The 23,068-nt window shown below is 39.2% G+C and overlaps 1 protein-coding gene across 2 annotated transcripts; it reads right to left on the bottom strand.

Annotated features, from left to right (window-relative positions):
• Window positions 1-18,836: 18,836 nt before the first annotated feature.
• On the bottom strand, window positions 18,837-23,038 carry LIG4 (DNA ligase 4). 2 transcript variants are annotated; one of them, XM_066571550.1, is made up of 2 exons: window positions 23,006-23,038; window positions 18,837-22,463 (listed from the first exon to the last, which is right to left on the bottom strand). In XM_066571550.1, the coding sequence occupies exon 2, from the start codon at window positions 22,449-22,451 to the stop codon at window positions 19,713-19,715; it is 2,739 nt and encodes a 912-aa protein (XP_066427647.1). In that variant the 5' UTR covers window positions 22,452-22,463; window positions 23,006-23,038; the 3' UTR covers window positions 18,837-19,712. The 2 variants fall into 2 exon arrangements, with proteins under 2 accessions (XP_066427647.1, XP_066427646.1); XM_066571549.1 differs by having other exon boundaries at window positions 22,990-23,037.
• Window positions 23,039-23,068: the final 30 nt, after the last annotated feature.

Raw genomic sequence — 23,068 nt, forward strand, 5'->3', positions numbered from 1 at the left:
TTATTGCCTGTATGCATCATTTATATATGCATATTGGGTCAGGGGTACTGCTGTAGGAACATCTAGACTCTATTCCCAGTGATTTTGGGATTAGACCCAAATGATCTTAGGGCACATATACAGAAACAGCACTCTTGGACCCCTAGTGGACTCCTCAGCAGAGACTCTGAACTTCCACTCACCCCAGTCTTAGATGGATTATCAGAATTACCAGTTTGTTTTTACCTACTTAAATTCCATTTAGATCTTGTTTTAAAGTACCTCATATAAAGGCAGGGGAATTCAAAGACAGTGGGATTCATGGATGAAGATGACTCTGTAAGAGTTATGTGATTTGAGTTATTTTTGGTAATATGTCTTTAACTTGTCCATAAATGTCCCACAAGAAGTTAGTACTGTAGTCTTGTGGCAGAGAAACAGGAAGCGTTGAAGAAAAAGAAGCAATAAATTCTCAATTGTCTAATCTGCAAGCTTTTAACGCATTTACAGCAGTCGATTTCTTGCCCATTCTACTCATGTTCTTATTAACTAAGCTGCAGTCCTTCTTGGAAGTAAATATTTTATTTTAATAGCACATGCTACCACCTGCTGTAAGCAACTGAAACTGCCTTTGCAATTTCAGAGCTTTCAAAGCTACATTAGGCATCCAGCCTTAGATTTAAAATACAGCTAGATTGTTGGCATCTCTTTCTGATGCCAATTTAATTACCTATTCATCCAAATATTTTCTAACCCTGAAAGTTTCTTAGTTATATATGATTTGTAATATCTGGGGTTCAGCAGTCTCTAAGAAGCATGGAAGTTTAGGAAACAGTTCTGTTGTAGGTATTAAGCTGATACTAAATTATTTAAGTATAATTATGAAGATTAACCATTTCCAAATACAGAAAAATTAGTTCAGAAATTAGCAATTGATTCAACGTGAACAGAGATTTTTTTAATAAATCAAACCATGAGGGATCAAACATTCAGAATATTAATTATTAAAATATTTACCTTTTTTACCCAGTGGCCCATTTGACTCAAAGAAAGGCTAAGAAATGTGCAGGAAATCAAGATGTCTCTATGACTTGTTAGAATAAGAACATTTTAGGGAAAAGGGATACATTCTAGATGGCTATTTTAATACGTATTTCTCTGGGGTTTTTTCCCTGCTATATTTGTACAACTCAAAACAAAAAGCTAATTATGAGTAAACAGCTCTTTTGCCAAATCCTCAGCAGGTATAAATCCATGTAAGTACTATCAAGGCATTGGCTTAGGCTGCTTTCCCAATCTGGAAAAAGGTTTATTATGTGCACTCAAGATTTTGGAGGAGGAACAAAAAAGATTGAGTCTAGGGTAGAGGAGAAAGAAGACAAAAAGAGGTTTATGTTGTAGCAGTAATTTGCATGTGTATATGTAGTGCTTATGCTACATTAGAAAGTACAAGTGCAGAAGGGGATAATAAGAGAAGGGGATAATAAGAGAAGCCACCAGAGCCATAAGGACAGCAGGGGGCAATGGCAGCTCCCTCTAGATTACCTTCTCCTCCTGTCCATGGCAGCAGCCACTTTCCAACAGAGAAGTCCAGCAATGAAAACACTTCCCACACAGCTGGCACATCTGGTGACACAGCCACATCCGCAGACTGGAGGGAACAGAGGAGTCTGTGCGATGTACACCCAGTTACTGCACTTGCAGCACGTCTTGCACTGAGGCTGATGTAGGTCAGGCCATGGGAAATGGTTCTCCCACTCCAAGTGTAGCATGAGCATACACACTGGGAAATTTGGGGTTAAGAGTAGTTCTAGAAGATGGGTATTTTCTACCTCCTTGTGTCATGACCTAGGCAGCCCCACACTGCAGGGCTAGAGCACCACTTCCCTCACCAGCCCATGCAGGTATGCTCGCAGGTTTTACAGTGGTTAGAACGTAACCAAAGCACAACCAGCATCTGGCCAAAAACATGGAAAGGATTTCCCACCCCAGTGCAACCTGCTGCTTAGGCCACTGTGTGCTTTTTCACTGCATACTCATGCCAATGACAGGAACAATTTGTTTAGCTCTAAGTGCTAATATTAATAACAACAATTAAAGTAATTAATTATTCCTTTTCCTTTTATTTATTTTGGTTTTATGATCACTGGTTTGTCACTTTACTTTTTCTTTTCCTTGCCACTCTTTTACCCATTAACCCCACCAAAATTGCTCCTCTTGCTCTTTTCTCCCTTTTTCCAGGTTGGGCAGCCCCTGGATACATTTTCTTGGCAATTTCAGGCATCACTTTAGGCACAGTCTCTCCAAAATGGAATGTCTTCTTTTTCTCCCCTAATATAAAACTGTTCTGTTTTTCTTCGTTTTTCCCCCCATTATATTTATAGACTTCAAATCTTTCAGTCAAAACCATTATCTTGCTAGACTTGATTGATTTCCTCTCGGTTTAGTAACTCTCAAAGCTCCCTTTTTCTAACTGTTACAATGTCAAAACATTTTGCCATATGTTCTTGCATCGCTTTCAAAAGCCCCATTGCCTTCCTCCTTAGAGCAGAGCCTCTTTGTATGAATACCACTTCCAGCAGCAGTGCTAGCATATGTCTTCCCTGGAACAACATTGCAACACACCTCACCTGGGACTTGTCTATCCTGAACATTGTGGAAAACTGTACATGCTGCCTGGGATCCACTGTTTTAGGAAATGTAAAGGTGTCTCCTTCCATCTGTTAGAGAATGGGGAGAGGCAAGACTACTTTGGTTTGCTTTACTTGCATATTTCCTTCCTTCAGTGTCATGCTGTGAGCCATCCTTCACTCAGAATTAGCTTAATAATTTTAAGTAAAGAAAGATTCAAGAAAGACTACAAGCTAAGGGTCTGCTGGGGGACTCCAGGTGATTTGTGCTTCTTGTTACACTCTGAGACAGTTCTGTCAATAAGAATTTTTTGTGAGAGAAGAAATTATGGCTGAAAATTTTAGGATAGCAAATTTAGCTAAGGGACTTCCTTTGTAGGATAAGATGTAATGGAGTTGCTGGCCATGCCTCCCTTTCCTAGCCATTAATAACAGTAATTCTTAACTTTCTGATCTCTTTTTGATGTAGTCTTTCCCCATTTCATTACTGACCTGTCCCTCTGGGCAGGCTGGATAGATTGGCTGAGACCAATAGCATGAAGTTCAAGACCAGGCAATTAGATACTGGAATGGGCTGCCCGGGGAAGTGAGGAGTCATCCTCCCTGGAGATATTTCTGGAAAGACTGGACGTGGCACTCAATGCCATGGTCTAGTTGACAGGGTGGTGTTGGGTCGTAAATTGGACTCAATGGTCTCAGAGGTCTTTTCCAACCTAATTGATTCTGGATGATTCTGTCCTTAAATTAATTTCCTTCCTTTTTTCCACTCTCCCTCCCATCTTTAAAACATGTTTTCCAATGTTTTTTCTTATCTTAAACGTGAAGCTTAAAACTACTTGCTCCCTTAAGACCTGTCCTATATTTTGACTAACTTAATCTGGAAATAAACCAAATATTGTTCCAGGAAACAGCTAGTGCTACAAACTGCGCTGTACTAGTAACAGATGCAACAATTAATTATTCAGGGGTTTTGAGTATGAAAAATAAAGATTGAAAAATTTTGGTGTAAGATTCTTTTAAATTTAAAAAAAGAATTTTAAAAGAGTTACTGTAAAACAGTGTCCCAGAAATCCCAGCATGTAATCTGGGAGATGAAAATAAGAAAACCGCACTTCTTTCTTCTTTAGTGATTGTCTCTGACTTTCTCTAAAAGAATCCCCACCTCTCTGAAGAAATGCCATACCTCTTTAACTATATAGGCCATTTCTTGTCATCTTGGTGTCACTTAGAACTATGATTTTTGTGAAGAAGTGCCTTGAAGTATTTTCTGTCTCTTTCTGCTCTTTTTACATGTGTCTTATAATTTTGAGGCATGCTTATGTAGGTGCCTCATAAATTCAATATTTTTATATTTATAGGTACATGTGTTTGATAGCATGTCAGTGGCAGGACCCTTCTAAAGCAAGGATCCCTTCTTTCATTTTCAAACAAATATATATTCAAGATTAGTCAAGAGAATCTCTCTTAATGACATTCTTTCCATCCAAATATTTTTATTTTATCTTGTATTTTGCTTTGGTTTAGTCAAAACAGAGTTACAAATAGACTGCATTTCAGTTTTATTGCTGCTTTCTCTGTTCTGCTGAACTCTGCGGGTCGTCTCCTAAAATACAGTCTGACAAGGAAATTGTTTCCACTCTCTTTTGTGCTTTCACCCACAGAATCTCTCAACCAAATCCATCAAAAATTGAATCTGCTGTAAACTAAACAAAACAGTTTGATCACAGCTAGCATAAAATAGTATACCATTCAATCAAATTCAAAGTGTACCAGGTTGACTTTTGTAAGTTAAAGAGTTGGCTCACTTGTCTTTAAGATGCCCAGAATAATCTGTGCATATCAGATGTGAAAACTAAAATTTAAATTTTAATCCAGTCCTGCACATGCTTAAATACAAGCCTTGTAAAAATGAATTCAAAAATACATGAGTCAGTAAAACCACTTCCACACTTAACCATATTTTTAAGCAGTGGGAAGGATAAGAGCACCAAAAATGCCACAAGCCAAAGCAGCATTTTTGATGGCCTTTGATCTTTCATCTACTATGAGGATGACACATGAACAAAATTATTCGCTCTTGATGCTCTAACTGAAACAGGGTTTTTTTTGCCTGTGTTGATTTGACTTAGCACAAAGAGCAAATGCATTTTCAGCAATAAAAGAACAATATACCTTCAGTTTTTTTAAAAAGTGGAAAACAGAAAAGGTCAGTTTTCTTCAGATGCCCTGCTTCTTCACTGATGATATCACCAGAATAAAAGCAATGCTCTTGTCAAGTCAGCACTTTGATACAAACCAACATCCTTCTAATTTCAAAGATGTATTTATACAAACATACAAAACCATAAAGAACATAATATATTTCTCTTATCTTGTGATTTTCCTTTTCTTAAAATGTCATTTCTATAAACACAGTCATTTGGCTTTCTGTACGACACAAGATAAATGTAAATTTTTAACTCAATTTATATTTCAAATATTCTGCAACTCTTTCAACACATTGGTAATAATCAGATGGGGCTTGTCACTGAATACATCTTGAAAGCTCTGACTATCTGTAATCCCTCTCTTAGTACTCATACAGGCATAAGGAAACAAAATTATTCACAGGTGCATGTAGAAAAAGGATTGCTTTTTCTATTTTGACTGTGAAGGAGGCATGACACAGTAAGCAAGGATGTGGGCGTGCCTGAGAGGTCACCTACCTCCAGGGTTTAGACAGAGAGCTCTAGGCTACCCAGAAGCATTTCCATCTAGTTAAAATGCACAGGTGGAATGTCTTCTGGAGAAGGACACCAGTTTAATACATGTGTACGTATATATATATATATATATATATATATATACAGAGCTAATATGTATATACAAGGTATATATGTGTGAGTGTATATATAAATATATATCTACAGTGACAAATTAATCCATTAGTTTTGTGTTGTTTTAGGATGCAGAAGCTCTAAACTTGAATCTACTTGTGAAGCATGGTTTTTGAATTCTGCATTAAGCTGTTACTGGATGAAGTATATAACCAGCTCTTGAAGCAGAGCTGGCAATGCAGTGCTCCTGCACAGTTTCCACAGGTAAGTTAAAGAATGCCCATAGTATACCAAGGCCTCCAGCCTGCTCACCTCTGGAAAGTGGGCACAAGTGACCCTGTAGCCTCTCAGCCACAGGATATTTAAAACAGGTCACCCACGTCCTGCATGTTAACATTTGTTATAACAATAACCAGCATCACTTTAAAGAAACAGCAAATTTCATTGCATACCAGGCTGAACCACAGTAGCAGGTTTGCTGGGAAGTGATAACTGAGCTGAGTCCTTGTGGAGCACTGGATGGAATATTATCAGCCTTCATCATAGCAATGCTCAGTGCTGTGAAAACTGACATGGTGCTCTTCATATTCAGAAGTGGGAGACAAAATATTTTTTTTAAGATAAGATACCAAGGAGCTTAGAATCATAGAATCACAGAACAGTCTTGGTTGGAAGCTATCCAGTCCAAGCCCCCTGCAATGAACAGGGATATTTTCAAATAGATCAGGCACAGCCCAACCTGACCTTGAATGTTAGCAGGGATAACTTATAAAGCTTTAGTAGCTTTTGGTAGTAATTAGAGAGGCCTTGTAGATGCTAATTAGAAGTCTAAACTCTGCCTAAGGTGTGTTTGTAACAGCTAAATCCTATTTTTGCAGCTTTAACAAAATGAAGATAACAAAGGGCTTTTATGACAAAGGACTTAGAAAGCAAGAATGATACAAGGTGAAAATTCTCACATAATTGAAGCTACTACAAATTAGGAGGTAAAGGCCAGCCTATGCAAGCTGATTGGTATCTTTCAAACATGCATTTTCTCATTAATTGCTTCACTCCAGTGGTGCCGTAGTTCATACTCTGGTCTTGTTCATTTCTGCACTTGGGAATGCCGACTGATGATTCAAGAACTCTAGATTGAATACTTCATTTATTTAACCTTTACAGAGACTAGGTAATTTCAAAAACATAGAGTAATATCTTTTCTTTGTTTTTGTGCTCAGGAAGTTAAAGTTATGTTACTTCAGCAGAGTTTTTCAGTTATATGTCAGCTAAATTTTCATGTACAAATGTATTCCCTAAGTAGAGTGATTGTGAGACTTTAAATGTCAACTCAGTATTCATGAGGAATCTTTTGTCTGCATTAAGAGCCAGCTGCTGTCAGTGATATTGGGTTACAGAGCACCAGAACAACCAGCCAAAAAGGAAAAAAAGAAATCCAAAGTCATTGCTTGATTTGATTGTTATTCACTTTTAAGTATTTTCATTCAACTCTGATTGCTGTAGAATTCGTCTGCTTTATGAGTGTCTTTAAAAGGAGACATTGATGTTTTATGCTGTCTTAAGTGCTAACAATCATCACTGCTAATGAACACAGACTCATTAATGTCTAAATCATTCACAGCACAAGGGTGTTTCTTTCCCTCTTGAGTTTGCTTTTCCTGGGACAATTAATTTTTATATTAGCTACTACATCTGTTTCCAATGCCATCCATTAATTTTAGTTTATCCTTTGTATTACAACACTAAGTTTTTCACTGTAAAGGTAGAATTTTTTATTCAGGAGAAGAATTTTTAGACCCCCCCCCCCCCCCCCCACCCATCCATAGAAATACACATTTTTATTTAAAATTTTTATTTAATTTTTAAATCTATAACTTACAGCTCTGTTAACTATTCCCTAAATGAAAGCTGATATTATTTTAGTGTAAATAACTTTCACTGTGAACCATGAAGAAAACAGATATACCTCTTGAGCACAGAACTATTAAAACTGACAATATTGCACAATGACATTATCAAATCATGTGGGAAGAAATTGTATCATCATACTTGCTTTTTATATTTGGATCTTATATTTTGGATCCTGAAGAACAAAGCTCTCTTTAAAAATTACTTTTTGATGTCATGTTATCGTGGCCATTTCAGGAAAACCACAGCACTGCCATAGACTTGTACTGAACCATAGCTCTAAAATTTCTAAGGAAGAAAGTTCAGTGTCCTGAGAAAAATGAATACTCTGAAACTGCATTACCAACAATTAATTATAAAATTAATAGTTTTCCTGTAGGATTGGACAGTGCAGCAACCATTCATCCCACATGCTATCCAGTAACTCTAGTGAAGCACTGGGATACCACCTAAACCAAATAATAAACTAATCACATGGTTTTGTTGGGATTGTCTATTGGTTATACAATCACTATCCCTATGCTGTGAGCTTGGCAATTATGCAGTTTATGGAACTAAAAGGAACAATCTGTGGAATGTTTTGTCTATCAGTCTCTTTTCCTCGTATTTGGCTCTTTCTGTTCAGGTAGAAATTGCCTTCTTCTATTGAATACTGTCCTTTTATATCCATTTGACTTAGATTCATTGAATATTCATAAAAATGATGTGATAGCATTGCATTTTTAGTATCTTTCTCACTAAATAAAAATTACAATCAGCATCATATTACAACAGACAGTAACATAGCAGGAGTGTGCTAGGTTCTAAGAGTCTGAATAAACAATGCAAATAAAAAACATGGCATTTGCAAGAGTGGTGTGCATCAGGATATGCATCACACCCTGCAGCAGTGCTGAACATACAGAGTTCTCTGAGCAACAGAACTAGGTGAGAGTGGTTTCAAAGAGTTTTGCAGATCAGTGATTAGACACTTTGATGCCTAATGAAGTATGAGATTTTCATGTAATTGGGCATTCCCTGTTCCCTCTTCAGGTGAGCACTAAGCAGCAGACTGGAGCAGGAGAGGCAGTGTCACAGCCAAAGAAGCTTGTGTTCCCATTTCTGTGCATTGGGTGGATTGACTTCATAAGAAAATGAGAAAACTGGGACAAGTTCTTTTGGCACCCGAAATATTTTCTTTCCCAGATAGGTACACAGACTCTTTCCCTCATAGAGGCCATTACCACCTGTTGCCTTCTTGTGAAGGCCGCGATGACCTGGTTTCGGAGTCCAGCACGGCGATCCCCTCCTTGGGATCCCTCGGGGCCAATAACGGACGCTGACACCAATGTGGTGGACGGTTAAAGGCGTTTATTGAGGGGTCTCAAGGGTATTTATGGACTAAGGGGCTTCTCTACGTCAGACAGGGGTTTGGCTATACTTTCTAGGGTTAGTATGGAGTGGAAAGTTACTGGCATGCATAGGTTAGGGGGGCTACACGTTTGGCTACATTCCAAGGGTGGTGATCCTTATCTATGGGGAGAGGGGTAGAAGGATTCCTGTAATTTTCCGTCACAGCCCGAAATCTTCCGAACGCCTGTCCCTATGCCTACCACACTCACCCTCTCTTCTCATGCATCTCCCATACTGGAGCTTGGGCTAAGGAGTGGGCAGAGAGAGGGATACTGCTATTTCTTTGTGAAATTTGGATAGAACTGGCCCATTGGTTCAGAAGTTACTCTATATGAATAGACACAGACACAGGCATTCACACTTTGATTGCTCAGTGTTCGTTCTTTTCAGGCACCTTGATTGAAAATGTGAAGGGGGGAAGAGAGAACAAGAAAATAATCTGCTTTCTATGTAAAGAGGTCTGACTCCTAACAAGCTGCAATTCCCTTCATTTTTTCTCTGATTTCTCACTTTATGGTTAACAAAATTCTCATGGGGAGGAAAGAAAAGAAAAAAAGCAAGTCTCTGGAAAGACAATTTTACTAAACACAGCACTAAATGCATGCAGCTTCTCTCTGAATTCAAAATAAGTGCCTTGCAAGTTCCATTACATATATATATATGTATATATATTTTATGAATGTATCTCCTTCATACAACTTTTTCTCCCTCGCACACAGGATTTCAGCTGACTGTGTTTCAAGAATCCAAGGCTTACCTCTGGTAGAGAAACCTGGCTCAGACTTCTGAGGAAATTGCTAAGCTGGAAGAAAAAGCTATGACAACATCTACAGAGTGGAACTATGTGAGATAAGAAAGGTAAAGTTGACAGTGTAGGTAGAATTATTGAAACTGGGTCTGTGAGTGGTTCAAAGATTCTGAAGGAAAAAATGCCAAGGTGGAAAAGAAAGATCTCTGAAGGAAGAAGGAGGTGAAAGAGAACTCACAAAAAAATGAAATCAAGAGAGTATCGAGGGCCAACCTTGGTGCCTTTACCTGATTCAGGATCTTCCTGACCTGACGTCATTATTGATCCTGATCTCTTGCTGGAATCTCTGAGTGCCAAATAGGAAGGGGTGAAGACTGAGCACACTAACACAGCCTAGCTCTTTATTAGGTAGCTAACGTCTGCATGTGCCAAGCAATGAATAATTGCTATATACTTTATAGCTGTATGTATTATGCTGTCATAGTCTCTTTGCAAATAGCTAAAGGTGTCCAAAGTGTTACAGTTACATCAACTGGGTACATCAAACCCAGCCATGCTGAGTTTCTCTGGATGCCACCAAAATCCAAACAGACCAAAAGCAATTGGTGGCAGAGCTTGGACAGGGAGAGAATTTTGAGGTATAACTTCTAAGAGGAAAGGAGTTAAATGATCTGTGCTCTTCACTGCATGGTCTGATCTTTGAAATCTGGCTGTTGAAAGGGATGGACTAATTGTAACTGCTCCAAATGGTAATTTGTGGCTAATTAATGACCTGGAATGCAGGGCTAGAAGGTGTAACTGCAAGAAAGGATTAACCCATCTGGAAGCAAGGATTCCAGAGACAGATGGACTTCTTGCAAGGGAATAAAGGTTCTCTTTGAGTGATGAGTTGAGAAATAACCTCAGCATTGCCTTATAAACCGTCCTGGAATGGGAATATTCAGGGGCACAAGCTTAGGGACAACTTTTGGACAGCAGAGCTGGGCTGGGGGACAGACCCACAGCTGGGCTGAGGTGCTGCATGCAGCCAGTATCAGGACTAGTGCTGATGAAAGATTTCATAAGGAATCTGCTTGTGACACATCTATGGAGACTCCATGTAGAACTGCATATATGATAGAACTCTGGCCAATGTATTATTCATTAACTGCTTCTCTTTTATATTTAGGTACACCTATATGTTTAATTGAACTCCAGAGGTACCATCAAAGTTCCTCAACACTGTATATATCCCATTTTCAGACTGCACCCCTGTACCTTTTAACATTTCCTAATCATTCAGGAGCCATATGGTAGCTGATTGGTAAGCTATTTCCCCAAAATGGAAACTGTGACCTGACACTTTGGAAATCAATATGCATTTTCAATCAGCAGAAGAACTGTGGTATATGAAGTCTCTCTCCTTTAATTGGAGATTTTACTGGAAATACAGTATTCACATCAGCCCAAGACTTCTCATTGCATCCTGTAGGCCAATGGCTGGGGCATTTATATGGATTGCTCTATCAGTTCCTATCATGATTTCTCTATGATGTCAAAAAAATAAACAGCTTTGAGAGCAGGGACTGAAACTTCCCATGAAAAATACTTCATTTGTCAATCCAGGTTAAAAAACCATTCAAAAATCTGGATGTTTACCAGTCCTTTTCAAAGAATAGTTTATGTTCACCCAGCTTTCGGAAGAATTCAGGCTCTGTGCCAGCCTGGCTTTAGATATCTAAATTTGGAGGAAAAAAAAGAATGAAGTAAATTTCTTTCAGTTAATGAGATTTTTCTTTGCCCTTAACAGTGTGTTAAGATCTAATTATTAAAATTATTAGAGAGATGCCACTGCCTGAAGTAAGGTGCAAATGAGACCATATGCTGAAGTCAATAATACAGATTTTTATTTAACAGTAATTGTGAGGTAGAGAGAGAGCTAGACATATAGATAGAAATACGAAAAAGAAATAGGAAGCACAAAAGTAGAAAAGTCACGCCCTGTTGGATCCTGCCACAAGACTTGATTGTTGCAACTTCAAAGTCTGTCAGTCAAAGCGATGGTCACTGCCTTGATCCATTAAGGGTGGAGGAAATCCACAAAATAGCATCCACTGGGTTTAAATGTGCTCCGGTTCAGGTGGGAATGCCCAGGTACCTTCCCTGGGGCATGAAGGTAGGATTACTGCAGTTTCACACTGAAGGGTATAATGCTGTGGACCATGGCACACTTCAGGAGTTTTTGGTAGTTTAAGACCTTATGGTTGCCTCTCAGATCAGCACAGCTGAGTCAACACTAAACCATCAGAAGGGGAAAATACCTTCAGGCTGCTTGTGAATGTCCAGATCCTTTCCCAGAGGGGAGTTTTCACACCAGAGTCCTTATGTAAGGGAGGCCACTGGCATGATACAAAGCACTATCCTGCCTCATGGGATTTGCCTCTTACCAGCCTTCTCTTTATCTTGCTCAAGCCCAGCTGTAGCCTCCTGTGATGAGTGTGCACTGCCCTCTGCACCTGGGCAGTTAAGAGGTCGATTGTTTGAATCATTAACCAAGCCAGTCTCTCACACAGTGTTTCACCCAGTTTGTGAGAATTCTAGAGGTCCCTTTGTATAATGGTCCATTAGTCAGAGAATCAGGCAGCCAGATGTTTCTGTACAATACAGCAGTAGCATGGTCCTCCCATTTCTGGGAAGCACTCAAATCACAGACCGTAAATAAAGTAGGTGGAAAATCTAGAAGGGTGAAAGCTCTTTTAACTGTTCTCCCAAAACATGGATCATGCATGATTAAATAACGTCAAGGGGAGAAAGAGGTATGAAGAGTCAAAGGGAATCAGATTTCACTTTTACAGATGTCTGTGGGACAGATGAAGACAGGATTTCTTCCTTTGAATTTCTGGGGTATATGCTGACCATTTTACAAAGAACTCCTGGTAAGAGGACCCATTTTATCTTAGAAAGTCTTCACAGGGCACTAAGATAACAGCTGCAGTGAACAGGCTGGGCACCCAAATCATTGATCTGCATGATACCGTGGAAGTGATGGAAGTTTTTGTACAACTAAGTGGAGACAGGCAGACCTGATTTCTCTCTGCAGATCTCCAGAGGCTGTTTAGCAAATTCAAGCAGTTCTGCTTTGAAGCTAGATGCACATAATGTTGATGGGTCAACATTTAAGTTAGAAGGATATATTGGCAAAACTTATTTCTTCCTTGTGATCATCTTGAACCTGCTCACAGTATATTCATGTATGTAAAACAGCCAGTCCAGCCTATTTGTCTTGCACACAGAGATTATTTCACACCATTTTCAGCACAGCACAGACTGCTTAATGCTGGTGTATAAACTGCATAAACTTCTTTATTTGCATCTAACTAATTTCCAAGTCATCCTGATAAGCATATTAATTGGAATAGCTTTCTCCCTCTTTCACAGCATTTAAAACAAGACGTAGCACAGGTTTCTGCAGGGTGTAACCCCACCTAAAAGGAGTAAGTAAAGGATAGAGGAGAGGCTGGGGTTGGAGGTGGTTGTGGTGTGGAGGGGAAAATTAGGCTGACTAATAATGCAAAGGCTGTTCCTGCTTGAATACTGATGAGCAAAGTTATCTATGCTGGCCACCTGCCTAACTATTTATTTCCTGCCAATGTTTGATTGCCTGTGCTGATCTTTGGGGAACTGCTATTGTGTGAATGCTGCTAAATGATTTTAATCTTTATTTTAATTCCTGTAAGCTTTTAAAATAATTGTAAAAGATAATATATGATTTGTGTGTTGTCTGATTGCTAAAACCTTTGTGCAATAATAAATGAATATTGAAATTCCCTATGGAAATTCTGGAATATAGCCCAAGGGCAGATAATTGTGGGTGAAGGCTTAAGTAAACAGCAGCAAAGTCTTGCCACTGCCCTTGCAGGAGACAGAACACTGGTTACATGAACATAGCACTCTTTATCTCTCCTCAGACTGTGTAAGAGGCAGCTGTGGTCTGTTCTCTTGGCCTCTGTGCACTCATTCTGTTTTGATGTTACCTATAACTGCATGGCCAGTCGTGAACACTTGTGCTCCCACGAGCTCAAATTCCCACAGCAGAGCTGTGCTCATGCTCAGGGACCACAAAACCCAGCCACCTCCCCATGTTTCTTGTCTGCTCCTAAACATAATCCAGAGTACAGCATGTATTTTCCATGGTCTCTTCATGTCAGATGCTCAACTCAGGCTCAATTCCTCATCCTGACTAGACTGATCACTGGCACAGGCCTGCCACTACCCTGTCCATAATGTTGTCCAGCTTGGTCTGGGCCAAATAATATTCTCCAAAATAGTGATGCAAGCACCAGAGAGGATGGTCTGACCAGTGCTAAGGGCACAGCTTTTTATGGCCAGACTATTTTAAGAAATGAGAATTTTGGTGTATGAAGGAGAAATAGGTGGTGGTTGACAGTATAGTTTGAAGAGCTGGAACTGGGAACCATTTCTGTTTAGTGCAGGTAGCAGAACGCAAGAAATGGTCTGTGCTGAATCCTGGGAATTTCTTGTTTCTACTGACCAAGAAAAACTTTCACAGTCCATTTTCTGGATGGGGAGGAAGAAGTCTCTGTGTAACGAACAGTCATGCCAGCGACTGGGTGTAGGTGTGTTAGCCTCAGGCAGACTGTAGGTATGAATTCTGCAACACCATCACAAACTCTTGTTGTCTAGCCTTCCCATCCACTTCTGGAATCTCTAAAAATATTCCTCAGCATTGCTCAAGATGAAGGAGTAATAAAAATTGCGGGCATATAGAGTGTATATATAAGTGTGTGCACGTTTACACATGTTCTGGCAGGTTTTGGCTACTCTGATTCAGAAATCTCCCTTCCCTCCTGCAATTCCTGGAGCTCACTCACATGCTGGACAGACAATCATGCAGTTGCAGAAGTCCAGAGCAGGGTCATGACTGAGCCACAGTCCATGCCTGGGCAGCAGCCAAAACATGGGCCAAGGGTTCAGTACCCTGAATAAACCACAGAATTGTGTAAGTCTGACCAGAATTCATAAACAAAGACAACCCCGTGTAAAGCACGTAATTCTAAAAGCATTTTGCACTGAGAACAAATTGGAAAGGGTTTTGGAAAGGTTGAATCAGCCGTGTCTTCCAAAAACACAGGTCAGGAAGGCAGGTAATCCAAAACAAATACAGCAGATTATTTCTCCTATAGCATTACATATTAAGACCCAGGTCTCTTCCTGGTGGTAAAATGTTTCTTTATATCTCCCAGTCACTAAAAAAAAGTTAAATATTTCAGTCTTAAAAATTTAAATATTATCTGTGCTCCACCTTAGATGTCTTTACATCTAAGTGTAAAGACTGTCTGCCAGGAAGCTGTATGAGATCTGTATGCAGCAGTTGTTCTGTTCATACAGCTCTTCATCACCAAGCATAAGAATTTAAATAATTGATATAGAAAAAAAATATTCTCAAGTTACCACATAAGTCAGAGGGGAAAAAAGAGTAAAATGGTGGGGTTTTTTACTGTCTTTTATTTATTAACTTTGTTAATGTTGTTAATGCATGTGACCTCACAACTCTGCATTGGTTGCTGCTATAGCAGTGTCAGGCAGTCTACTCCCAGCACCTGCCATGTTTCAGTTACAGAGAGATGTAATCAGCAAAACTGGCTATCCTGTTTATTTCTCTTTTCTTCATACAACCATGTTCAGACACCTGAACAAGGTGATATCTATCATCTTCATATTTACTTTTGGTTTGAATAATCTTTTTTTTTTACTCTAACAGCACTCAGAGATTTTAAGTAAAATATTTTTTTAAAACCCCACAACAAAAAAAACCCTAAAATCCAACAAACAAACAAACAAATAAAAACCACAACAAAACAACAACCCAAACAAACAAAAACCAACCCAACAAAAACCCAAATCTGAGATGTATGTAACTATATTTGGTACAATTATATGTGAACATGCTTACAGGGCAGACTGAAGCATAACAGAGAGGTATGAGAACTAACTTTAACCTGTATGTATAAATTAATTCCACTTTGGCAGCACACAGGTCTGACATATAAAATCTATAATACACTAGTCAAAAGGGGCAAACTCAAGAGAGAAGCTGTGGGAAACCAAGAAGGAAAAAAGCCACCACAAAAACTTAGTGAGACTAGCTGTGTTACACATCTATTTGCTGTCTTTTACTTGAATACACATATTTATGCACCAACAGGAACTCCTACCCAACTGCCTTTTACCAGACAGTTATTGCATTAGCTGCAGGTGTAAGATGTGCAGGCTAAAAACAGAGATTTCAGAGAACAAGTTATCTCTGCTTGTTGCTGTTGCTGCCAAAGCAAAGTCTGCTGAGGCTGTAGCATATTAGCTGCAGGAGGAAGCTTCCATCTGCAAGAACGTGGAGAAATCCTACCTCCTTGGATCTGTAGTGTTTATGTTTGTAAAGTCTACCATAACAATAAAGTAGCTGTTACTTTAGCACCCCCAAATCAAGACTAGGCAATCAGATGAAAGTGGTTAAATTACTGGAGCCTGTTTTCACTTTCTCAATTGATACAGTTATATATCATCTCAAATTGAAAACCAGCTTTTCTGTTCTTTAAGATATGGCTAGTATTTAAACATTTATACACAGCACTTAGAGAGTTCTTTCCACTGCTCAGGAGACTGGACAACGTTGATGTTCATGTTCATTGTAACTCAATTTGGTTTATGCTTTGGGTTTTCTTGGTTTGCTTTGTTTTTTCCTCCAGTTTAATGTGCAGCTTTAAAAGTCATGCTGATAAAGAGAGTTAGCTATACTAATATCTGTTGTCCTGCAAATTAAAAAAAAAAAAACACATTAAATTTGTAATGTATATGTCACCACTTGACACTTTGACCATTCACAAGACACCTAAAATGAGAATGAGAAACAGTTCAGAGCTGATTCACAGAACTGAGGCTGGATGGCTCCTCTTGAGATCATCTAGTCAAACACAGTCCAGTCGAAGGGTCAGGTAGGGCAAGTTGTAGTTGATTGCACATTGAATGTCACCAAGGATGGAGATTCCACAACCCCTCTGAGTAACATGTTCCTGTGTTTCACAACCCTTATAGTAAGAATTTTCCTAGTTTTAAGCAAAAGTTCCTGTTCCATTTTGTGCTCATTGACTCTTGTCTTGTACCTTGGCTGCTGATGACAACTATTCAAGCATTTCAACCAGCTTTCAGTCCACTTCCCTGTCCATTTATCCAGCCCATATTAGCTGCCTATGAAAATACTACCGGAAAGTGTCAGAAGGCTTCCAAAGGCTGAGAAAAACATCTAGGGCTCTACTTTTCTCCATCAAGCTGGTCTTCTACTACAACAAAATACAAAACGCTGGAGAAATTATAAAAATTTAAATTAGAATCACAAGGACTTTATAAAAAATAAAACAAAACAACTTTCTATCTGAATCTATTTCAAAAGGTTAATTTGAACTTCAAAAAAGCTTTAGAAATACTATAATTAAGTTATTCTAACTAGTACAATTCTATACAGAACCAGACTATGTGAATTCATTTTTTCTGGGAAAGATTGAGGATAAAAAAATGGAATACGCAACCCCTCACACCATACCCACTCATTTAGTGTGACAATCCTTTTTCTTACCCCTGATATCTTATTTCTGGCAACTTTAGTCTTGAGAAATGTATTTTTATTTACGTACAACAGGGAGAAAAATGAACTGTGGTTTCATAGCTGTACATAGTTCCTCTACCCGTAATATTAACAGAATATAAGATCTAAATATATTTTGTCACTAAATCTAGTGACAATTATACATGTTGAAGCATTCTTATCACATCAGTTTTCAAATACAATCACATATGCTGTGAACATTAATGCTTGCAGTTTGAACGTAAATTCAACTCTCTTATATATTCCCTCAAGATAATCTCCCTCAAAATTACAAAGAAAGACAAGCTACATCCATTAAAAACATCCAAAAATAATGCTAAATATATTTTTCCTAAAAGAAAATAACTTTTGGTTGATGCCTTTTCATTTCCTTGCTTCTAGAAAGAACATGTAGAAACATTATACCTGCAAGCTCCTTCACTGTTAGGTTTGTATAAGTCAAACATACAGAGTTCTCTCATTCCTATCCCCTCACAGCAAAAAAATAGTTCCATAAAATTTTACAGGCCCATCTACTGTTTTGTGGTGCAACAGCTGTTACCAGCTGGAGATGATTTATGCTCAGTTGAACTATGTTAAAAGGCATTTGCCTAGTCACCTTCAAACAATCCTTTATTAATCTTTTCATGACATTTTATAACTCCAAGTCCCTCATTTGAAAGAATTCAAGGTGCAATTATATATTGATTGAAAAGATTAAATGGCATTTGATTGTATTTTAACAGAAAGAGTGACACAAAGTATTGCAAAAACCCCACAAGCAAGCTACAGGGCTTTTTAAAATCTCTCACCAGATCACTGAGATGCCATAAACAGAATAGTACATCTTACCTATTATTTATTATAGCTGACAGATTTTGACTGATTTCACCTGTATAAGTGGATCTTCTGCTTTTCAAGGATATTAATACAGACCCTTAAAATATACAGGTATACTTTCAGAAATGAGTAACTGGAAATTGAGCAACAGGAACCACACAGTTTTTAAGCGTTTCACCACACAGATGTACTAAAGTAAAAAGGTGACAAGCTTTCCACAATTTTTAATTTCCTTCTGGAAAGGAGTTCACATCCAAACTTCAGACCCAGATGAACACAGGGGAACAAAAGAAAGGTGAGGATTTCTGTAACAGAGAGAGGCCAGGCTCTCCTTCATTCATTCAAATCCCTTTTGGGTCAAGGGGTGCAACTGGGCTGCTCCACGAGGGAAAGTGTGCTGAGGGAACAGCAAGGCAGGCACAAGGCAGGATCCTCACCAACAAAATGCATGTCCCACCATACCAGCCCCACTCAGGAAAAAGAGCAAAGCAGGCCCACAGGAAATTTGTGACTAATACATTTTACCTATTGAGTGTATTTCAGATAATAAGGGAGCTGCTAATACACTAAAGAAATATCACTACAATTCCAATCAACCAGTATTTCAATACTTCCATTATACCTTTTTTATAACAATTCCCAATTCTCTTTACAGGAACTTTTGCATTAACATGACCACAGAAATCATAGAAGAAAGAGGTCAGCTAAAAACTGACTGTATGGTCTGCCTAACTTAATTTCTGTTTGATACCAATGTTGACATAACAAGAAACAAGGCCTCAACCTTTCTCCCCTCAAAGCTAATGCATGAATTATCTAACAGTAAAATAAGAAATTAAGTTTTGTGCTTTTCAAAAGTGACTGCTTACTAAAATAAATACCAGGCAGACTTTAAAAATAGATTTTATTTATGAATTGGAAAAATATACATTGAACTGGATATTTGGAAATGAATCCTACAATAACTTAAGAAGCATTTTAAAAAGATAAACTGATGGTTAATTGTAAAAGCCTAGTCCTGTCACAATTCACAGTTAAACTGTAATGAGCACAGGAGGTTATTACAATTCTTAAGTCATTGATTTACATTTCATACATATATAGGTCACTATTAATTCATTGTCACCTCAATGAAAAGTTTTGGTTCTTTTGTACAAAGGCTAATTACACAAAGAAACATGGAATCTACACAATATCCTAAAATCAAAGTGCTTCTGAGTCTGTGTGGCACTTAATGCTAAAACCAATGTAAGCAAATTAAAACAGTCCAGATATGAAGTTTATAAATTACTGAATTCTCTATCATATGGAATACATACAAAACCAGTCCAGAAAAACATGTATGTGATTGCAAATCGATGGCAAATAATAAACAGCAGAATCTCCATAAAATAATTATAAATTATTATAAATTATTGTCTCCATTTTAACAATGGAGGCAAGCATTATTAAAGCTAGAACAAACTAGTCAGTTTCAAACATATTTTATTTATGTAAAATTTTAGATCTCTCCTGAGACCTGTTTGTGGATTAAAAGGCTTAAATTATTTATCTTGTGGTGGTTTATTTCCCTCCAACATAGTTTAGCATCCTCTTGCTTCTGCAACAGTAAAATTAAAAGCCTTCCTCTGATTTCAGCAATTCAGTGTTATTCTTTAGCCAGAGCCAGCTTTAAACATACACAAAAACACACACAAAAAATTTAGGACAACCTCACAAAATCTGAGTCCAATTGTGCCTTTGCTCCAATCTTAAAAACTGCTTTAAATTAAGTACTGATTTTCATTCTTTGCAACTCCTTCCTCCACTGAGTGTGTTACCCATAGCTCGGATACAATTTTAAATTTTTTCCCAAATGTTCTCCTGAGTGCTTTCATCTCTTCTACCCGTGAACAATCTTCTCCCACAACAACATGGGAGACACCCTCTTCAAGGTGAGAAACTACTTCTGCACCATAAAAACGGAGCTCCAAAGCTCTAACTGAAAGTGTAGTTCCAGGGATTTTACTTTGGGGCTCATTAACAACAGCATAACAGTCCACATAAACAGTGCTTCCTCTGAATATACTGAGCTGACAACTGCCACACCAATAACGTTCTTCTAGCTCTGCAATCAAGTCCAGAGGCATTGCCTTATTGTCTTTCATTCTTGAGAACACTTCCTTGAGCTGCACAACATCTGTGTTTGCTGTGTAGCTGTCTCCATAACAATCATACTCACGAGCAAAATGTTCTTTTGTGTCAGGAGACATGTGAATCATAAAGGCTGGTTGCCAAGGCACCAGCATTTTGGTTTCAAAACACTGAAGGAGCCACTCTGCCCTCACCACATCATATTTGTTGGAAGCGATGACGTTTTTCACTCTGACATTCTCAGCTCCTACAATGACACAGTAAGTCTCCGGCCCTGGGTTCTGTACCACACTGCCACCACATTGGGCTATTCTGCTTTCCAGGTCAGACTTTGAGTATTTTCCCATTCCTGTCATTACACAAAACTCAACATCTTCAAATACATTTGAAACCTTGCTTACACTAGAAAGATCAGGAGCTTTAAATTGCTCAGCTATTCCAATTACCTTCCTCACCTTTGAAACAGTTTTCCTTTTTTTCTCATGTGGCTCATCGTACTCATCTATATGAAGGTGCTTAGATGCCAGCTTCCCTTGTGCTTTGCTTCTGAGGTCTTCTAGCATGTCTGAAGTCATGCACTCATACCATTCTTTGTCTTCCCTTATCTTCTCAATTCGGGGGAATCTCAAAGTACAGTCAGTTTTATACATATCACTGTCAACAATCTCAGCTGCCTTGATCTGAACTATGACAGAGTTGCAAGGTTCAATGTACATTTCAGGTTTTTCAGCTCCACACAAAATGTTACCAGGAGGGTCCTTCCTATTGTAGGGCTTCCAGTGTTTAGCCAGTTTCAAGCCTAGATCATACAACTCTTTCATAGTATAGCCAGAGCCAACACGACAAATGGAGTGGAAAATGGTCGGCTTTTCATTCGGAGCGGGTGTCTCTGCAACAGCACATAGAAAATGAGACATCATTCCACCACGAGACCCCTTCCCCCAGTAACCACCAACAATTAAAAGGTCCAGCTCATCCATCAGTCCATTGACATATTCTGGCTTGATTTTTAACCAGCCTTCCCCACGTTTGTCAGGCTTGTAGGTGGACATGGGATCTTTCACCATAATTCCTTCCTCTCTGTTATCTATGGCTTCATTTAAAGCATCAATTACTTCTTTTCTTGTTCTGGCACTTCTCTTATGGACCACATGTATCCTGCCCTTTACCGGAGTAAATACACTACTTAAGATTTCATATCTTTTGCTTAGTACTTCATGCCCCAACTTCTGATCATTAACCATCAATACATCAAATACACAGAAGCAGGTCTGCAGATCAGAGTCCTCCACCATTCTTTTTATGTCAAATTTGTTTCCTTTTTGCATAAAAGTCTGTGCCTCAGGATTGTAAGCCATCATTTCACCATCAAGAATGCAATTTTGTATATTGCTCTTAAATACATTATGAATAAATGGCGTTAATGAACCTTCAAGGGGTGAAGCACCAAACTGCTGGGTATAGTCAAACCCATTTCGGGAAAAGTACTTGTACACATCCCCATCTTTGTGCATCTGCATACGTTCACCATCCAGCTTCGTTTCTATGTAGAATGTCTGGTTACTCATTTGTTTCTCAATTTGCTGGACATCTGCAATAGCAGCAAGCATTGGTTTAAAGGCAGAAAACAACATGATAGAAACATCACTAAGTGAGACAGTGGGATCATGCAGCTGTCTGCAAACTTTTTCCAAGTCAGTAGTGACATTGTGCAATTCAGCAGCATCAGGATGAAAAATTGAAAATATAGTTTGTTGACTAACACCAAGCTTTAGATCCTTTATAATCATTCGGATAAGCCACTTTTGTTCCAGTGCTGTGCTCTGGGTAATTAACTGCAGAAGACTTTTCTTTAACTGACCCTTGTTTTTAGCAGCATTATTATTAGCAATTGCATCTAAATGTTCATTAACTTGTTCTATTGTCAGTCTGCCTTGTTTTGGGCTCCTAGGCTTTAGCACAAAGTAGGCGATCATTGCAAAATCCCCAGCATCTCCACGTGAGCCCGTAGGCGTTCTGTAATTTAAAAGCTTTGCAGCATCTTTTCCATCTTTTGGTAAACTAAGCAGTTCAATATAGAGCTTTGCGAGCATAGTTTCTTTAATCCCATATGCCATCCTTTCTCTTTCCAACTGTGGGAGAATGAGCCGCATAGCTGGGTAAAAGGAATCTGTGACATCTTTCTCTTTTTGATGGAGTGCATCATGGAATTTCCTCCAGGAATCCAGAAAATCCTTGAAATACTTCGTTTTCTCTGGACGAGTTTTGGACTTCTGTATTCGCTCCAGAGTAGAACAGAGATCTGCAAAAGGCACGTGAGAGGCCACCGTTTTTTTAGGAGGAGGCTGTGAAACAGGTGTGGAAGCCATCAGTCTGTTTTTCTGGGAACAAAACAAAATTATATATTTATAACAAAACGCCAGCAGGTTATTGTCTTAAAAAAAAAAAAAAACGTATCTAATTAGGATTTATGCTTTTTTCTAGTTTTTCTACCTAAGATCTAACCACTATCTTAAAGGTCTCCAGTTGATTCTTCATTTAAGGGTCAAACTCAGCAGCGACACTGAAACGGCGGCATCACCTAGACATTGGTCTGCGCGGCAGAAGAAGGCACCGCGCTCCCCTCCCGCTGCTGCCCAGGCGGGACCTTTCAGTGCTCGGTGATTTCCTCCACCACCTTCCCCGAGAACGCAGCCTGCCCCCGACACCACCCGCCTCAGTCTCTGTCCCCCGGCTGCTCCGCGCGGGCGGAGGGAGCGGTGTCCGGCGGGGCCGGAGAGGGGCCGCACCCCACACGGCCCAGCACGGCACTGCCATGGCTGCAGCGCGGGGGGAGCGGGCACCGCCCGCTCCGCACGGGACCACGCAGCCGGGGCATGGAGGAACGGCCACCGCGGGCAAACTCACGGGGAGCCGCGGCTACCTGCGGAGCCGGGCTGACAACCGGCCGCCCACCGCCCCGGAAGAGGAGGGCCAGCCCGGTGAC

Source organism: Molothrus aeneus, chromosome 2 (genome assembly GCF_037042795.1).
Source record: "Molothrus aeneus isolate 106 chromosome 2, BPBGC_Maene_1.0, whole genome shotgun sequence".
Taxonomy (NCBI): domain Eukaryota; kingdom Metazoa; phylum Chordata; class Aves; order Passeriformes; family Icteridae; genus Molothrus; species Molothrus aeneus.

Coding starts and splice junctions, on each gene's coding strand:
- LIG4 (XM_066571550.1), bottom strand. CDS start 22,451: ATGGCTTCCACACCTGTTTCACAGCCTCCTCCTAAAAAAACGGTGGCC.